The sequence below is a fragment of the Amblyraja radiata genome, chromosome 4 (assembly GCF_010909765.2).
Source record: "Amblyraja radiata isolate CabotCenter1 chromosome 4, sAmbRad1.1.pri, whole genome shotgun sequence".
NCBI lineage: Eukaryota > Metazoa > Chordata > Chondrichthyes > Rajiformes > Rajidae > Amblyraja > Amblyraja radiata.
Window position 1 is genome coordinate 91,135,182 of NC_045959.1, and position 19,605 is coordinate 91,154,786.

Here is a 19,605-nt window from a genome sequence, read left to right on the forward strand (position 1 = left end):
GGGCCCTATATATATCATCCAAGGAGGGCAATTGAGCGTTTGTAATGCTCTGTGCAGTTTTTATAACTCTCTGCAGCGCCCTCCTCTCAGCCACAGTGCAGCTAGCAAACCACACCAGGATGCCATAGGAGAGGATACTTTCCACGGCGCATCGGTAGAAGGACAGCAGCAGCGGCTGTGAGACGTTTGCTCTCCGCAGAGACCTCAGGAAATACAGCCGCTGCTGTGACTTCTTCACGAGAGTGACGGTGTTCATTTGCCATTTGAGGTCCTGGGAGATGTTTATTCCCAGGAACTTAAAGCCAGTGACTCTCTCCACCATATCTCCTTTGATGTATAAAGGAGCAGGTTCCTCTCTCCTCTTCCTCCTGAAGTCAACGACCAGTTCTTTTGTCTTTGATGGGTTGAGTACCAGATTGTTTTGGTACACCAGACAGTCAGTTTATGGACTTCATCTCTGTAGGCAGACTCGTCGTTGTTGTTTATCAGTCCCACCACAGTCGTGTCATCCGCAAACTTGATGATCCTGTTTGTGCTGTGTGTTGGTGTGCAGTCATAAGTGTATATTGTATACAAGATGGGACTCAGCACACAACCTTGTGGCGCTCCTGTGCTGAGCGTCAGGACTGGGGAGTAATTGGACCCCATCCTGACAGTCTGTGGGCGGTCTGTTAGGAAGTCCTTAATCCATCTGCATGTGTTTGCATTAACACCCAGATCAGACAGTTTGTCCACCATTCTGCTGGGGATGATGGTATTAAATGCAGAACTAAAATGTACAAATAACATCCTCACATATGAGCCAGGGCGCTCCAGATGTGTCAGTGCAGAATGTAGAGCTATGTTGATGGCATCCTCCATTGACCTATTAGCTCTATATGCAAACTGATGCTGATCCAGGGTGGATGGGAGTGAGGACTTAATGTGGGCCAGGACCAGCCGTTCAAAACACTTCATCATCGTTGAAGTGAGAGCAACAGGTCTATAGTCATTCAAGCTGGTAATAGATGTTTTTTTGGTTAGCAGTCTTGAAGCATTTAGGGACAGTGCACGTTGACAGAGAGAGGTTAAAGATGTCGCTAAAAACCTCCGCTAACTGGTCTGCACAGTCCCACAATACTCTCCCTGGGATGCCATCTGGGCCAGCAGCCTTCCTGGGGTTGACCCTGCGGAGTGCTCTTCTGACGTCCTCTGTACTCACAGTGAGTGCCAGGTCGTCAGTGCCGGGTGCAGCTGCAGGTGCAGGCTCCGCCTCATTCAGCTCAAAACGGGCGAAAAAGTGGTTGGGCTCCTCAGCTAGCGAGTTGTTACTGCTGTTGATGGTCGGCCCCCCCTTGCCCTTGTAGTTGGTAAGTTGCTGAATGCCCCGCCATTTAGCGCTGTTTCTCTGCGCTGGCTGTGGGCCTGGGGGTACCGTCTGACTCCCAACGTCTCTGGCCACCCCCTGGGGTGGGGGGCACTCGGGTGGGGGGGCACTCGGGTGGGGACGGGGATGGTCCAGCGGCGGTTCGGCAGAGAATGCAGCGCCGGAGACCTTGGATCGATCCTGGCCGCAGATGAGGTGCAGGTCTGAATCCAAGGCTGCCAAGAGTGTTTTTCGCTTGTGACCCTATGACCTGGGCATGCAATTCAAGCTCCGCTCAGATCTTTGCTCCACCAGGATGTCTCCCTCCTCCAATCACTGCGCCTACCCTCAGTCCCACCATCCTACTTCCGCCTCTGACCGACACCTCCCTCCTCCAATCATCGCGCTGAATCATCATGTCCCATCCCCATTGCCTGCTGACCGACGTCTCTCTCATCCAATCGGCGCCCTTGATCATCAGTCCCACCTCCACTGTCTCACGTAAAGCGGAGTTTTTGCCGAGTTTTAAAATCCGGATGACAAAAAATGGGGGGGATCGTCCACCACCTCTGAAAACGGGGGAGGGGGGGGGGTGCGTGTCCCACCTGCCCCCCCCCCCCCCCCCCCCCCCCCCCCCGGGATTTCCGCTCCTGCGCCAAACCATGTTTGCTTTTTGGATAAAAGTTCCAAATTTCACTCTGTCGATAAAATAATTACTGTGATACTTTCATACATTCAAAAGTTTTCTCCTCATGTTGTTGTATTCAAATCTTCACTCGTGTCGACATTTATTGCTCGTCTTACCATTCTTCCCAGTGTTTCTCTCTTAGGCAGGGCTCCAGCAACACAAAGTGGTAATTCTTCCGTGATATTATTAATTACACTGCATGTGACCTCTTCAGTATGCTCAGCTCGAGTTTTCAAACTGTCCAAAACTTTCAGAACACAATTTCGAGCACCGTCAGGAGGGTGTGAATGATTAGAATCATTACCCAGCTCATTATCGTTTATAGTTCTAATTCTACCATTACATTCTTTACGTTTCTCACACCTCCAGTATGTGGTTTCATTGACCTTTTTGTCCACAACGTATGTGTAACCATAGAGAAGGAGCTTCCTGCCACCACCTGCTGTTTTAACAAAATCTTTGATCAAACTAAAAGCTTTCTCAGAAAGTAAACGTTGATTACTATTTACCCCCTTCCTGAGGGATTAAACAAAATTATAATTATTTCCTTTTGGATAAGTATAGTTGCTTTTCAGCTTTTCGATATCAGGGATTCAAAGACATTTATATTTGTTTTCTTTTCGATAAGTAAGATTTTTTTTCTGCTTTTTGACGTCATGTCCATTCGGCGTCAGCTCGTTTTTCGGCTTAAAATCTGGTGGGGAACGAACATGACGTTGAATAGCCTCTGTGGCAATTGCAGCAACTTGGAGTCACTGCCACCATTTTTACAAACGCGAGCTCAAGCTCCCCCCACCCTCCCGTCTCCCACCGGCCAGTGATGAGATGGACGCGAGGGTCTGGACCAATCGCTGACCTTTGTCGATGACCGACAAAGTGTCGGACCAATCCCGTCCCCGGAGACGTCATGTCAGTTTGGCGGCTTTTCGACATCATGTCCATTCTGCGTCTTGTCCGTTCAGCATCGTGTCTCTTCGACTTCGTATCCTTTCGGCGTCATGTCCGTTCGGCTTCGTATCTTTTCAGCGTTGTGTCCGTTCAGCTTCTCATCCTTCAGCATCTGTCCGGGTACCATTGAAGAGTCTGAAGAAGGGTCTTGAACCGAAATCTCACCCATTCCTTCTCTCCAGATATACTGCCTGTCCTGCTGAGATACTCCAGCATTTTGTGTCTACCTTCAATTTAAACCAGCATCTGCATTTCTTTCCTACACATGTAATTTTAAGATCTCTTTGCATTCAATGATGGGAAAAATTTGGCAGATAATTATAGTCTTGGCGTCAGAGATGTCATTGTGCATGCAACTGAATTATGAAGAGAGTGTTATCCTGGTAACAAGTCACTTCCTGAGTGCCAGCATTGGATACATAGATACATAGAAAATAGGTGCAGGAGTAGGCCATTCAGCCCTTCGAGCCTGCACCGCCATTCAATATGATCATGGCTGATCATCCAACTCAGTATCCCGTACCTGCCTTCTCTCCATACCCCCTGATCCCTTTAGCCACAAGGGCCACATCTAACTCCCTCTTAAATATAGCCAATGAACTGGCCTCATCCACCATCTGTGGCAGAGAGTTCCAGAGATCCACCACTCTCTGTGTGAAATTTTTTTTTCTCAATCTAGGGTCAATCTAGGTTCCATTTTATTTCATTCTCATGAGGTTTCATTTTAGAAATGCAGACCATTTTGAATAGTTTCCAGCCAGATATGTTTGTATTAAACTACTGATGATAAAAAATAAATAATGTGATTCCAAACACAATGCTACACCCATATTCAACATTAAAGTAGGCATTTTTTAGAAACATGACATACTTGCATCGTCAGATCAGGGACTGCTATGTTCTTTGTTTCACTGAAATGTATCTCACCACAGGGTCACATGGTTTATCCATTTATTGTTTAGGCCTTATAGAATCCTCAAGCATAAGAGAGAAATAGATCGAGTAGATGCACAGTCTCTTGCCCAGTGTAGCGGCAGATTTTTATATCGTTCAAGCGATTACTTCCTCTAGCCACTAAGTAGACTGCATGATTAAGGAGAATGTCGTAATACGCATGTGAGCTTTCCATCAGAGACCTTCAGAGCTTCTTCACAGATAAATCTTCATAACACCGACTTTTAATTAATAGATTCTTTATTGTTGATGAAAAACAATAAGGTATACATTCAACCTTCTTCCGACTCGTACACTTTAATCTTCATCGAACTCCAGTTTATCGCTTTAAAGGTTAGAAAACTCCTCGTATCTCCGTTACACTTCACATGGTCAAAGTGTATGCCTTCCTCATGCTGGTCCAAAACTAAACTAAAGCCTAGGCTTCTGCGCAAGAAACTTAGCTCCAAACACGCCCTAAAATATGTCATAAATCTCACCTACATAATAATGGGCAGTCTAAAATGTTAAGACACATGCCATAATTAATGACACACAAAACAAGCCAAATGGCCACTACACCCAGAGTAGGTGAATCGAGGACCAGAGGACATAGGTTTAAGGTGAAGTGGAAAAGATTTAATAGGAATCTCAGAGGTAGCCTTTTCACTCAAAGGGTGGTGGGTGTGTGGAGCAAGCTGCCAGAGGAGATAGTTGAGGCAGGGAGTAGCCCAACATTTAAGAAATAGACAGGTATATGATTAGGACAGGTTTGGAGGGATGTGGACCAAATGTGGGAGATGAGACTTGTGCAGCTGGGGCATGTTGGCCGGTGTGGGCAAGTTGGGCCAAGGGACCTGTTTCCATACTGTATCACTCTATGACTCAAGTTAGGGGAAAGGTGGCAATGTCTGCTTTTTGGTCAATACTTCATGGTGCACTGATAGGACACTTAGTTTGATTCTGCTCCCCTGACATAGAATATGGGACATAGAAAAGTACAACACTGGAAAAGACCCTTCAGTTCACAATGGCTGTGCCTAACATAATGCCATGATAAACAAATTTCATCTACCTGAACATGATCCATACGTCTCCATTCGCTCCATATACCTGTGCCTATCTAAAGGACTCTTCAACGCTACTATTGCAAGTGCCTCCTTCAACACCCCTGGCAATGCGTGCCAGGCACCCACCTGCCCCATGTATCTTCTTTGAACTTTGCCCCTCTCACCGTAGAGTTATGCCCTGGAGTCTTTGACATTTCCACCCTGTGTGTGACATTCTGAATTCTGCCACGGTTAAGTTGTTTCGCAGTTTACAGAAATTCTCTTGAGGTCAGTACTTGTGCAGATAAACATAATTGTATGTATTTCTCCTTACTTCAAATCTAATCATGTCATATCCATTGAAATCCGCCCCGAGACACATTCTGGTTAATATGAGCTAAATCTCTTCCAACACACCCCTCACTCACCAGCCTTGTTTCTTACAATTATAGCATGTCAAGTTGACCACTCTTACATCTGTTCCTTTGTCAGGCTCCTTTGTGACCTGAAGACAGAGAGTAATTAGATTGGGTATGTTAGAGTGGCACGGTGGCGCAGCGGTTAGAGTTGCTGCCTTACAGCGCTTGCAGCGCCGGAGACCGGGGTTCGATCCCAACTACAGGTGCTGTCTATATGGAGTTTGTACGGTCTCCCTGTGACCGCGTGGGTTTTCTCCGAGAACTTCTGTTTACTCCCACACTCCAAAGGCGTACAGGTATGTAGGTTAATTGGTATAAATGTAAATTGTCCCTAGGATAGTGTGTGTAGTGTGTTAATGTGCAGGGATCGCTGGTCGGCATGAACCCGGTGGGCTGAAGGGCCTGTTTCCGCACTTTATCTCCAAACAAACCAAAACTAAACTAAACTAAGTTTTTGTCTGAAAATAATGCTCTGTTATCTTTAACAGAAAATCTATTGGTACAGCAGCAACTGAATTTCCATAGATTTTTACTTAGTTAGAATGCAATAAGCAAGGATTTTTTAATCTTCACTTCCATTATTATTATTATTAAGTCTTTTCCTACTTTCTTTCTCACTCCAACATGATCTACTGCATGTGGTATTCCCGATGTGGCCTCCTGTTCATTGGTGAAACCGAGCTTTACCAAACACTTTTGGGCTTGCACATCCCCCCCCCCCCCCCCTCCCCACACACATTTCCAGCTTTCTTCCCCGCTCCCCTGCAGTCTGAGGAAGGTTTCAACCCGAAACATCCCCAATCTGTTCTCCTGGGATGCTGAATGACCCGCTAGTTAATAGGATTTTATGTCTTTCATAGAGATTTTTAATCTTCCCTCACATAGTGCTCTTCTCTTAGTTTTAGATATACAGCATGGGAACAGGTCCTTTGGCCCACCGAGTACATACCAACCATCGAGCACACTAGTTCGATGTTATCCCACTTTCTCATTCACTCCCAACACACTAGAGGCTATTTTACACAAGCTATAAACTTCAAGATTCTCCTCCATGTCTACAAAGCCCTCAATGGGCTTGCCCCCACCTACATAAAAAGTCTTCTCACCCACCACTCCACCTCCAGGCCCCTCAGATCGGCCAACTTGGGGCTGCTGAATATCCCACAGTCTAGGCATAAGCTCAGGGGCGACCGCGCCTTTGCGGTTGCAGCTCCTAGACTGTGGAACAGCATCCCCTTTCCCATCAGAACTGCCCCCTCCATCGACTCTTTTAAGTCGAGACTAAAGACTTATCAATACTCCCAAGCCTTTCCTGATGTCCTCTGAGTGAGGGCTACATGTATATATGTATGTAGTTTGTTTTGTTGTGCTATTCTTATAACAAATGTAAAGCACTTTAGCAACGAGTGTTGTTTTTTAAATGTGCTATATAAATAAATGTGACTTGACTAATTAGCCTACAAAGCCTACACGTCTTTGGGGTGTGGGAAGGATTCAGAACACCTATAGGAAACCCGCACTGTTGCAGGGAGAACTTGCAAATTTCAGGCAAAAAGCACCCAAGGTCGGGATTGAACCAGGGATCTAGGCGATGTGAGGCTGCCGTTCCTCAAGGTTACAGGCTTGTGTTCCAAGGGTTTAAGTGAGCTGATAAGGCCAATGTGGAATCTGTATATGCTGCCATAAGAGTGGGGGTGAGGGGTAAAGTAGGAGGAGGTTTGCTCCTTCCACAGGCTTTTGCCAGCTTCCATCTGCTCCCAAGAACAGGGGTCTCAAAGACATCCCTTCTTCTCCTTCGAATCTAAAGCAGGCACGAGCAAGGGATTTCCATAAGTTAGGCAGGATGCAACATTTGAGAATGATCTGAAAATATTTTCTTTTTTCACACTATGTCTACCACCTGAATAGTTGAGACACTTAAAACTCAGGTGACTATTTATTTATTCCTTTGATTCAATTTGCAGGTGGAAGAGGCATTAAATGAAGTGGACTTTCAGTTGAAGCTCGATCTGCATTTCACAGACTCTGAACAGCAGTGAGTAATGTATTTAATGTTTTCCAAAAACACATTGAAAATGTTTGATGCTAAATTGGCCAACATTGCATTGGCTCTTGCTAGTTATTAGAAATATATCAACAAGAGTTTGGAATCAATAATTTCCCTCAGTGGGCAGTTTATGTTTTAATAGTATTTTGCTGTTACTCTTGCCTCTCTCTTGGGCTTGACAAAAGAACTGCACTCAAACTGTGCCATGATATCAAGAGGCTGCTGCATAGTAAATAATGCTGTCTTTTGGATGAAACATTGAATTAGGAATATTGTTTAATATATGGTTGAGCACAAAAAATAAATTGCAGAGAATTGTGGACTCAGCACAGATCATCACGCCAACCAACCTTCCTTCTATTGACTCCATCTACACTTCATGCTACCTTGGTAAGGCCACCAGCATTATAAAGGATGAGACTCACCCTGGTCACTCCCTCTTCTCCCCTCTCCCATCAGGTAAGAGGAACAGAAGTGTGAAAACGCATACCTCCAGATTCAGGGACATTTTCTTCCCAGCAACTGAACCATCCTATCAGAAACTAGAGAGCAGTCCTGAGCTACCATCTACCTCATTGGAAACCCTCAGATTACCTTTAATCAGACTTTACTAGACTTTATCGTACACAATATGTTATATTCTTTACCTTATATCAGTACACTGGGTGGCTCAATTGTAATCATGTATAGGCTGGATAGCAAGCAACAAAAAGTTTTTCACTGTACCTCGGTACATATGACAATAATCGAAACTAAACGAAAATCTGATAGTATTATTTGGAGTATTTTGGAAATCCTGTCCATTAAAACCGTCCATCCTGCTCCCTCAATGCCCCCTACCCGTAGCCCGCACGGGAGGCATGGTCCTCCGACTCAACCCGTTGTCGAAGGTAAGATTCGAGCACTCCTCAGCAAAGATCATAGCTCGTTAACCTCCCCAGCACTGGAGTTAGGGTCGATGGGGTGGTGTGGAGTGGTGGCGTAGGGGGTGGGGAATTAGGGGTGTGGGGAGGGTGCAGGGGGTTGTGTAGGCTCAGTGGCTCCTGGCCCCGGCTCCGACCGCACTCAGCGGCACCAGACTCACTCACCGGCTCTCGTCCCGGGCTGCACACATCAGCACCCGCATGTGTGCAGCCCGGGACGAGAGGTATAGGTATTGTTAGCAACTATACCTTCAATGTTTTTTTTATGTGATTACGTAAAACATAAAATGTTGAGGACTTTGTTGTGGCGCACTACTCATTACATCATGCCTACTACAATTTAAAAAAAACTATGACTATGCTCTGTTTACTGTTATCCAGCTGCAGTGAAAGACAATGTTCTTTGTATTCATTGCTGTGAACAGCTTGAGGATAATGGTGGAGAATTGCTTACCGAGGTGACATTTACAGGGAATCTCATTGCTGTCTCGGCACCCAAAGGCAGAATCCATTATTTAGTCATTTAGTCCATAAAATCCAAGCTTGCTTTCCGGTCTTTTTTCACAGATGTTACCACGTGATTATCTGTAGCTTTCCTTGTAGGTCTATTGCTTGGACAGTATAAAGTATGAATGCAGTTTGAAAATGCTGCCTGCAAAAATTATTTACTGTCACGCTTAGAAATTGCTTTCCTGCACCTTAATGACAATAAAAAAGAACATTGAGTCATCACGGCAAAAGCCAATGAAAATTTCAGTTGTAAGTTCTGAAGTTCTTAGAACAGCATTCTTTCATTACACCAGTTTTAGTATGTGCTAATTATTATTTATTTGCAAGATCTTGCAGCTTTCCATTCTTAACCTTGCAGCAGTGGCTTTGGCCTTTCAAGTGCAGGACAATGCATGCAGCACTCTTGTTGCAACTGGAGAGCACTGGTGCTTAAAGAATGCATGCTGTAATTATGGAATGGTGCTGGTAAATTGCTTCCAGGGAATTAGAATGATCCGTAAAGCCTAGTGAAGTACAGTATCCAAAGGAAGCTTATACTTTGTATAAGGAGGTCCTTCAAGGCTGCAGTCGGGCATTCATGACAGAAATCTGAAATATACTGCATATAATATGGCATAATATTACTTCTATTACTGCTACTACTACTACTGCTACTACTACTACTACTACTACTACTACTACTACTACTACTACTACTACTACTACTAATAATAATAATAATAATAATAATAATAATAATAATAATAATAATAATAATAATAATAATAATAATAATAATGCATTTGCTGTTAAAACAGAATATGCAGAAGATACTCAGCAAGTTTGCTGGCATTTTCTGCTTCTTTACTCCTTGCAGGAGATTGCCAAATATCTTTATAAGTTCTAATCGGGTTTGAGTGTTTATGAATGATCGTGCTTCAAGGAAGCCTGCAATGCGGACAAATGTCTATGACCACTCTGCCGCCTTCTGTGGGCTGAAGGAGAGTTCAATTAAGGAGTATGGAGTTTGGGGGATCTCGCTTCTGTTGCAGCAAACAGCAATTAGGGAGATGTGGCTGGAATCAGGAGTAATGATCTTGAGGCTGGGAAAGTGGAAGTAACTGATCAAAGCTATCTAGGCATATGCATGAGCCTAGATTAGAAATAAATGTAGATCTCAGAAAGAAAACTACTTTGAAGTTTACCTTTTAAGTAGCACAGATTCAGTGGGGAAAAAAGTTGGTTAAAGCTGATTGATCTCCAAGCAAAACTGGATTTTTCATATAGATCAGGTTTGTGCAGATTAATTTTGAGCATTATACCATCACTGACATAATTTGAGGGAGTTTTATGTTAAAAACCAAAGTGCTTGGGCAAATCAAAATCAGGTAGAACTTGCTGTATGTTGATAAAAGACCAGAAAATGAAGAAGAGTCTCGACCCGAAATTCCTTTGCTCCATAGATGCTGCCTCATCCGCTGATTTTCTCCAGCATTTTTGTCTACCTTGGAAATGGTTAAAGTCCATTTTCAATTGCACAGCTCTATTTTTTCCCCAAAATTGTCTAAAAATCTGCCACCAACTTGGGAATAGATCAGTAAGGTAATTGGCATGGGTTTAGATTTGTAAAATATTAATTTTTACATTGATCTACCCATTTTCTCTTCTTAATTATGGAAATGGGAAAATTATAATGGTGTAAAGAGAATTAGAAACCGTATACATTTCTTGACTAAACACAAAAACTAATAGGAAATAATTCATTGGCATAGAATAACGCTACATTCTGGATAATAATACAGTGTTCAGATTGGCTCATACTTTCTACTGGTTAGTTACAGTATGTGATTGATATTCACAAATACCTTTTGCTAGTAAGCCCCTGTTACATGTGATTGACATTTAGTTTAGAGATTTAGTTTAGAGATGCACCCTGGTTAAAGGCCCTTCGTCCCACAGCGATCACCTAAACACTAGTTAGAATAGAATATAATAGAATTACCTTTATTGTCATTCAGACCTTACGGTCTGAACGAAATTTCGTGCCTGCAGTCATACATACAATAATACAATAATAAACAACAATAAACACAAATTAACATCCACCACAGTGAGTCCTCCAAGCACCTCCTCACTGTGGTGGAGGCAAAAATCTTATGTTTATCTCAAAAATCTAAAAGTTCTATGTTATCCCACTTGTTCATCCTATGCACTAGGGGGAAATTAACAGAAGCCAATTAACTTACAAACCTGCACTTCTTCGGAATTGGGAGAAAACCCAGTCGTTTACAGGAAGAACATACAAACGCCGCATAGACAGCACATATAGTCAGGGTTAAACCCGGGTCTTTGTCGCGGTAAAGCAGCAGATCTACCACTGCACCACCGTGCCATCATGTAAATCAAAGTTGCATTTCTACACTGGAAACGTCAGCGTAACTGGAGTTCAGAGCGCCTTGTGGCTGGTTTATCATTAGATGTCATGAGCATATTTAAAATATATCTTTCATATTACATGTAGAACTTTGATGTTATCAGGAACACATTAGAGTTCAAGTACTATTGTTTTAGTCACTTGTGGCAATATTAGATTTATGGAAGTTAGATGTGGGAGCCAGGTGTAACTGAATTACAGCTGGTATAATTCTGAGCATATCAGTCATTTTCTCTCACTATGAATGTTGATTGACACTGTGAAAATATTTTGACTTCTGTTGTTGCTCTGGAACTATTCTGACAGCACAGGCATTATTTCATTAAAGAGAAATAGATAGGTTGTAGATGGTGGAGCCTTCACTTTTTCTTGCGCTTCTGTGACACCAGCACAGTTTCTGTGCTTTTGTCCCCAAGAGTGTATGATAGGGGAAGAGGGAATAGAAACATAGAAACATAGAAAATAGGTGCAGGAGTAGGCCATTCGGCCCTTCGAGCCTGCACCGCCATTCAATATGATCATGGCTGATCATCCAACTCAGTATCCTTTACCTGCCTTCTCTCCATACCCCCTGATCCCTTTAGCCACAAGGGCCACATCTAACTCCCTCTTAAATATAGCCAATGAACTGGCCTCAACTACCTTCTGTGGCAGAGAATTCCAGAGATTCACCACTCTCTGTGTGAAAAATGTTTTCCTCATCTCGGTCCTAAAAGATTTCCCCCTTATCCTTAAATTGTGACCCCTTGTTCTGGACTTCCCCAACATCGGGAACAATCTTCCTGCATCTAGCCTGTCCAACCCCTTAAGAATGTTGTACGTTTCTATAAGATCCCCCCTCAATCTTCTAAATTCTAGCGAGTACAAACCGAGTCTATCCAGTCTTTCTTCATATGAAAGTCCTGACATCCCAGGAATCAGTCTGGTGAACCTTCTCTGTACTCCCTCTATGGCAAGAATGTCCTTCCTCAGATTAGGAGACCAAAACTGTACGCAATACTCCAGGTGTGGTCTCACCAGGACTCTGTACAACTGCAGTAGAACCTCCCTGCTCCTATACTCAAATCCTTTTGCTATGAATGCTAACATACCATTCGCCTTCTTCACTGCCTGCCGCACCTGCATGCCTACTTTTAATGACTGGTGTACCATGAGACCCAGGTCTCTTTGCATCTCCCCCTTTCCTAATCGGCCACCATTCAGATAATAGTCTACTTTCCTGTTTTTGCCACCAAAGTGGATAACCTCACATTTATCCACATTATACTGCAGTGGTGGAGAGACCTAGAGATGAGGTGCTTGCTGTTTGACAGTGTTCACTATTTTGGATGTTATCTCAGCTGGATCTTGCAACTGGGATAACAGTATCAAAGCAAAGAATTGCACAGACTATTTACAGAGTAGTGAAACAAAATCAAGAAACTGTCAAATTAAATCCTAACCAAACTTGTATGTGCTTCACTATATAATTACAAACCCTTAACCCTTCACTCAGAACTTCTTTAGTCAGAGGGTGATGAATCTATGGAATTTATTGTCACAGACTGCTGTGGAAGCCATGTCATTGGGTACTTTTCAAGCATAGATTGACATTCTTGATTAGTTGTGTGGGTCAAAATTAATGTGGAGAAGGCAGAAGAATGAGGTTAAGAGGGAAAAATAGATCAGCCATAATCAAATGATGGAGTGGACTTGATGGGCTGAATGGCCTTTTTATGCTCCTATGTCTTTTGGTCTTTTATATAGAAAAAGGTACTTGCATTTATAAATACATTTTGCCACCTCATTCCATTACAAAGTTAACAATAATCAACGATATACATTGAATTGTAGTCAATTATTAAATAGGAATTATTTGTAGGAAATTATTAAATGTTGGTTTAACTCTTATTGATTGAGGGTTAACAATTGGTTAGTGCACTGGAGGGAACATCTCTTTCCTTTGAAGTATTGCCATGGTCTTTTGCATTCAACTTAGAGGGCCTACAGGAAATCTGGTCTTAGACTAAAGGTTATTCCTTCAGGACTGCAGTCTAATGGTAAACAAGATGTTTATGGTCCAGTCTACAGAAAAAATCTTTGACTCCACAAAGGTAAGGAAGGTACCATTTCAACTGTGGTTAGCAGCAGATAGCTCTTCATCCCAACCACAGATATTTTGGTTCATCTTGGTTTCCTCCCATATCCTTTCAAGCTTGCTACAAGATTCACCATACTTCCCACAAGTTCTAGGATCTGTCTGCTTTCTATTAGTGACATGGGGATGAGTCGGAGTATAGAAGAGAGATCGAGCAACTGTCCAAATGGTGCCAGCACAATAGCCTGGCCCTCAACACCAGCAAAACCAAGGAACTGATTGTGGGCTTTGGAAGGAGTAGGATAGGGACCCACAGTCCCGTTTATATCAACGGGTCGATGGTTGAAAGGGTCAAGAGCTTCAAATTCCTGGGCGTGCACATCTCTGAAGATCTTTCCTGGTCCGAGAACACTAATGCAATTATCAAGAAAGCACATCAGCACCTCTACTTCCTGAGAAGATTACGGAGAGTTGGTTTGTCAAGGAGGACTCTCTCTAACTTCTGCAGGTGCACAGTAGAGAGCATGCTGACCAGTTGCATCGTGGCTTGGGTCGGCAACTTGAGCGCCCTGGAGAGGAAAAGACTACAAAAAGAAGTAAACACTGCCCAGTCCATCATTGGCTCTGACCTTTCTTCCATCGAGGGGATTTATCACAGTCGCTGCCTCAAAAAGGTTAGCAGTATCATCAAAGACCCACACCATCCTGGCCACACACTTCCTTCAGGTAGAAGGTACAGGAGCCTGAAGACTGCAACGACCAGGTTCAGGAATAGCTACTTCCCCACAGCCATTAGGCTATTAAACTTGAACATCATGTGAAATAGGTATCCAAAATATCAAAATCTGGATGAGTACCATAAACATACGGGTGTATGAGGTAGAGAGCAGGTTATTTCTGGCTCACTGTCAAGGCAAGGCTTAATAAAAGTGGGCTTAGTAATTCCTGAACCACAGAGGGAAACAAATCCAGAATCTTGTTCCTGTTCTTTGTAACTACAATTCCCTATGTTTGTGCCATGAATACCTAAGATTTTATGGCTGAGTGGCTTAGGTAATTGCCTTGTTAAAGACAGTCCACTCAGGCTTTTTTACATTTATCCTCATTGCTTAATGCTAAGTTTTCCTCGTAAATATTTTGTCTCCAAATTGACTTTGTAATCTATCTTCTGCTTGCTTACAGATTGAGTGAAATTGCAGGAATACCTTTGATCAGTAGCCGAAGGCTGGGTCTTCACTTCCATCCCAGAAGGGGTTTGCACCATCATGTACCCGTCATGTTTGACTATTTCCACCTCTCGGTCATAACCATCACTGTGCATGCATCACTTGTTGCATTGCACCAACCCTTGATAAGGTACAGTAGTGCAAACATTCATGTATTCTCTTTTAGGTACAATAAGAAAGATGTTTCACAAGAAAATGAATTATAAGTTTCACCTTCTGCCGCAGACTATTCTCAATATAGAGTGATCAAATTCAAAACTACATCTATTTAGATACATCGGCTACAAGACAAGATAGGCACAAAATGCTGGAGTAACTTAGTGGGACAGGCAGCATCTCTGGAGAGAAGGAATGAGTATGTTTCGGGTTAAGACCCTTCTTCAGACTGCATTTTGTGACTATCTTTGGTGTACCAGCATTTTGTGTCTATCTTCGGTGTAAACCAAAATCTGCAGTTTCTATCTAAACATTTAGGCTGCACAGATAAGTTCTTCAGTACGCTGCTGTGTAAAAACTGACATAAAATAAATTTATACTTGATTATATTTTAACCGTGAGATACTCAATTTAGCTGGATACTGGTTGGAATCACAATATTCATGTCTACAACTCAAGTGTCAGACAGTAACTGCTTCAGGTTGACCGCTATTAGGTTGTGCCTTGTTATAAATGTTGAGTATTTATTGAGAATGACAATGCAATCATCTTTCATCATGAGCTATTTTTCTAAGATAATCAATCACAAATAAAGTGTAAAATCAGCAAGCATGCCAAAGTCAAACATCTACCTGAAGTTCAAAATGACCTTCAACTTATCGCATTATGTTAATGGTAAAGGGACGAAACTAGGGAAGGAAAGGATTCTAACTCCCACCCCAACATTCCTTATTGAATTTAACCATAAAATGTCTTGTTCTCCACTCCTCAGTCTTGTCCCCAAAATGGAACATGCTTATATTACTTCTTCATCTTTATTGAGACTTTTTTTATTACATCTCTTTAGTTTTCCTCGCTTGGGCAAAGGCTCATGGCTGAGTAAAGGAGGTCAGGAGATGGAACCTGATACTTCTAATGTAACTCTCGAAAGCCTAGTGCTTGGACCCAGTTATTACAAGCAACTCTCAGTTGAGGTAAGAGAGGTTCCAATTCATTGCTTGCCAAATGATATTTTCCACAATTTCACGTGGTTTGTTCTGATTATTAGTTGAACCTAAGAATCACTTTATAAGCAAAACACAAAGTGCTGGAGGAACTCAGCGGGTCAGACAGTATCTGTGGAGGGAATGGACAGTCAATGTTTCAGGTCGGGTCCCTTTTTCAGACTGGTAGGAGTAGGAGCAAGAAAGCTGGAAAAGACAGGAAGGGTTGGGTCATCCCTCCCCAGATGCTGTTGATCCACTGAGTTCCTCCAGCACTTTGTGTTTTGCTCAAGATTCAAGCAGCTGCATTCTTTTTTCCCCATCACATAATGTGAATCTTTGCAGCTTCAGACAAAACAGAAGAAAAGAACAAGAGCCTCCTAAGAGGGAGAAGAGTTAATTAATAATGATAAAGAAATGTTGTTGGTGAATACTGGCACTGCACCCCGATAGGTCCGGGATTTAGCAAGGAGAATACTAAGAAAGTCAGCCGAAAGCCACACTTCAACCAGCCTGACTTAAATGGAAGAGGAAATACATGATCTGTTATTAAAAGGGCATTTAGAAAATAATAATGTGATTAAGTAGAATTAATACAGGTTTATAAAAAATGTAAGGTCGACAAAAATGCTGGAGAAACTTAGCGGGCAAGGTAGCGAAGGAAATATGCAACGTTTTGGGTCGAAACCCTTCTTCAGACCCGGCTATTTCCTTCGCACCATAAAAGCTGCCTTACACCCGCTGAGTTTCTCCAGCATTTTTGTCTACCTTCGATTTTCCAGCATCTACAGTTCTTTCTTCGACGTTTTGCGGTGATGGCTGCATCTGCGGTTCCTTTCTGTTGGGGGGGGGGGGAGAGAGTCCTGGCCCATGGCGGCTCCTGATGGGTGATATGTTCCCTCCGCGGGTGCTGCCTTGCCCGTGAGTTCCTCCAACACTCTGTGTTTTTTGTTTGGCTCTGAAGTTGAAGGTGGACCCCCCTGTGTCTACCTTCAACTCCCTGTCTGTGGTGGCTCAGCGGGACGGGCAAGGGCTCTGGGGAGAGGGTTGCGTTTCTGGTCGAGACCCTTCTTCAGACAATCACAAGTACTCTCACCGACGAGAGTTCAATTCAGTCTGAAGAAGGGTCTTCTCTCCAGAGTCGCTGCGCTGCCTGACCTGCTGAGCTACTCCAGCTTTTGTCTATCTTCAATTTCCGAGTTAGATAAAATTGCAGACTTGATTTTTAAAATCTCAAAATGTTGTAACATTGCTGGAAAATGTACCTGCATCTTGGAGGCCGAAGGTTAGGTTGTTAGCCAAGAAGGATAGACTTTGTTGTCCCTCAGTGCAGCAACATCAAGAACAATGTTGCTGTACTGAGGTATAGCCAAGTCTATCCCTCATTGCTAGCAGCTGATGGGAAGCGGCCACAATGTGGTAGCGCCCGCAGCGGTGAGTGAGAGTTACTGGCATGAACCCGACCCCCTCCTTCTCAACGCTCATTCCCTCCTCACAACTTTACCCCTGGCTAGGCTCCCCACACGCTGTGAAAGGAACTCTCCCCCGAATTGTCATGTTACTCACGACATGTGACTAATTTATAATTATTTATTTATATTTCAACGAAAAAATTCCCAATTGGGCCCCGCACCTCCTAAGGCCGGCTTTGCTTGCTCCTACACTCAAATCCTCTTGGTATGAAGGCCAACATGCCATTTGCTTTCTCCACTGCCTGCTGTACCTGCATGCTTACTTTCAGGTTGGAAGTGGAGTGCCCATGAGGATCAGTGTTGAGACCTCAGCAGTTTACAATCTGAATTAATAATTTAAATGAGACTGTGAAATACACGTTTGTTGACAATAAAAGCTAGGTGGGAAAGTAAGCTTGGTAAAGCATGCAAAGTCAGCTGCTAAAGGATCTGAATAGGTTAAATACGTAACAAAGAAAAGACCAGTTGAATCACTGGGTAAAAGATGCAAGGGCAATATAATAAAGAGAAGTGTATGTTTCACTTTACTAAAAAAAACAGAAAAGCAGAATTATTTCATAAGGGTTGAAGGGATGATGGACAAGGATTGGGATGAGCATTGAGCACTGTGGTAGGCTGTAGCCGAGTGTTCTTGTTCAAATGATCTTGTCACTAAGATGGATGCAGAACTGTCAGTTTTTCAACAGGCACTGATAATCCTGAAATAAGGACAGCGAGTGCTACTGATACTCGATAGATCAGGCTGCATCTGTGAGATGGTGCTTCGTGTCAATGAAATTTTGTCAGAAATGTCAAATCTTGAGAGCTTTCAATTTATGATTTGCTCCAAGCGCTCCTCGCCGTCTCAGTCCTTCCAAGTCTGCCAACTCCCAATCCTCCTGCTCCACTGACATTTGATCTTCTCCCTACTCCCCCCAATTTTAACCCCCATACCCCCTCATTCCCCCCCCTCCGCTCCCCACTCTTCTGGGTGCCCCAAACAACTAGATCTCTAAGCTCCCAAAGAGCCTAATTAATTATGCTGAATTAATTTCTCTGATGCCCATTCAACTTGACCTGTCCAACATGGGACATGGTTGCTAAGGGTGCAATAACTCAGTCTGAGCAAAACGCATTTGGACATATTAAAGAAAACATGAGGGCATATCTGGCAATTTTTTAAAAGTGTTTATTAAGAAATTTACATTTTCATGCATGTCCCTGTTAATAACATAATGCTCAGAGTTTATAATGAAATGTTACCTTGTTTTATGAGTGAATTCCAAGGCATAGATCACCTTCTACTGGAGAAAAAATCAGGAGTGATTGGGCTTGCATATGACATGCACGCCTTAACAATGGTTTATTTATGTATCATGACATTATATCAGGATCAGTTCCTGTGGATTGGAGGGTATCTAATGTTATCCAACTTTTTAAGAAAGGCGGGAGAGAGAAAACAGGGAATTATAGACCAGTTAGCCTGACATCGGTGGTGGGGAAGATGCTGGAGTCAATTATAAAAGATGATATAGCCGAACATTTGGATAGCAGTAACAGGATGGGTCCGAGTTAGCATGGATTTACGAAGGGGAAATCATGCTTGACTAATCTTCTGGAATTTTTGGAAGATGTAACTAGGATAATGGACTTGTGAGAGCCAGTGGATGTAGTGTACCTGGACTTTCAGAAAGCATTTGATAAGGTCCCACGTAGGAGATTAGTGGGCAAAAATAGGGCACATGGTATTGGGGGTAGAGTGCTGACATGGATAGAGAAGTGGTTGGCAGACAGGAAACAAAGAGTAGGGATTAATGGGTCGCTTTCAGAATGGCAGGCAGTGACTAGTGGGGTACCGCAAGGCTCGGTGCTGGGACCGCAGCTATTTACAATATACATCAATGATTTGGATGAAGGGATTCAAAGTAACATTAGCAAATTTGCAAATGACACAAAGCTGGGTGGCAGTGTGAACTGTGAGGAGGATGCTATGAGAATGAAGGGTGACTTGGACAGGTTGGGGTAGTGGGCAGATGCATGGCAGATGAAGTTTAATGCAGATAAATGTGAGGTTATCCACTTTGGTAGTGAAAACAGGAAGGAGGATTACTATCTAAATGGCGTCGTTGGGAAAAGGGGAAGTACAGCGGGATCTGGGGGTCCTTGTACATCAGTCTATGAAAGTAAGCATGCAGGTACAGCAGGCAGTGAAGAAAGCGAAAGGCATGTTGGCCTTTATAATAAGAGGAATCGAATATAAGAGCAAAGAGGTCCTTCTGCAGTTGGACAGAGCCCTAGTGAGACTACACCTGGCGTATTGTGTGCAGTTTTGGTCCCCTAATTTGAGGAAGGACATTCTTGCTATTGAGGGAGTGCAGCGTAGGTTTACAAGGTTAATTGTAAACCTGGCGGGACTGTCATATGCTGAGAGAATGGA

At 43.2% G+C, this 19,605-nt stretch overlaps 1 protein-coding gene across 1 annotated transcript in view; it reads left to right on the forward strand.

Annotated features, from left to right (window-relative positions):
* Positions 1-19,605, forward strand: part of fam135b (family with sequence similarity 135 member B) — a 423,599-nt gene that overhangs the window by 275,044 nt on the left and 128,950 nt on the right. The window contains exons 5-7 of the mRNA XM_033019952.1: positions 7,347-7,417; positions 14,535-14,708; positions 15,582-15,708. Coding sequence (XP_032875843.1) covers positions 7,347-7,417; positions 14,535-14,708; positions 15,582-15,708 — 372 coding nt within the window. The remainder of the gene's footprint in view (positions 1-7,346; positions 7,418-14,534; positions 14,709-15,581; positions 15,709-19,605) is intronic.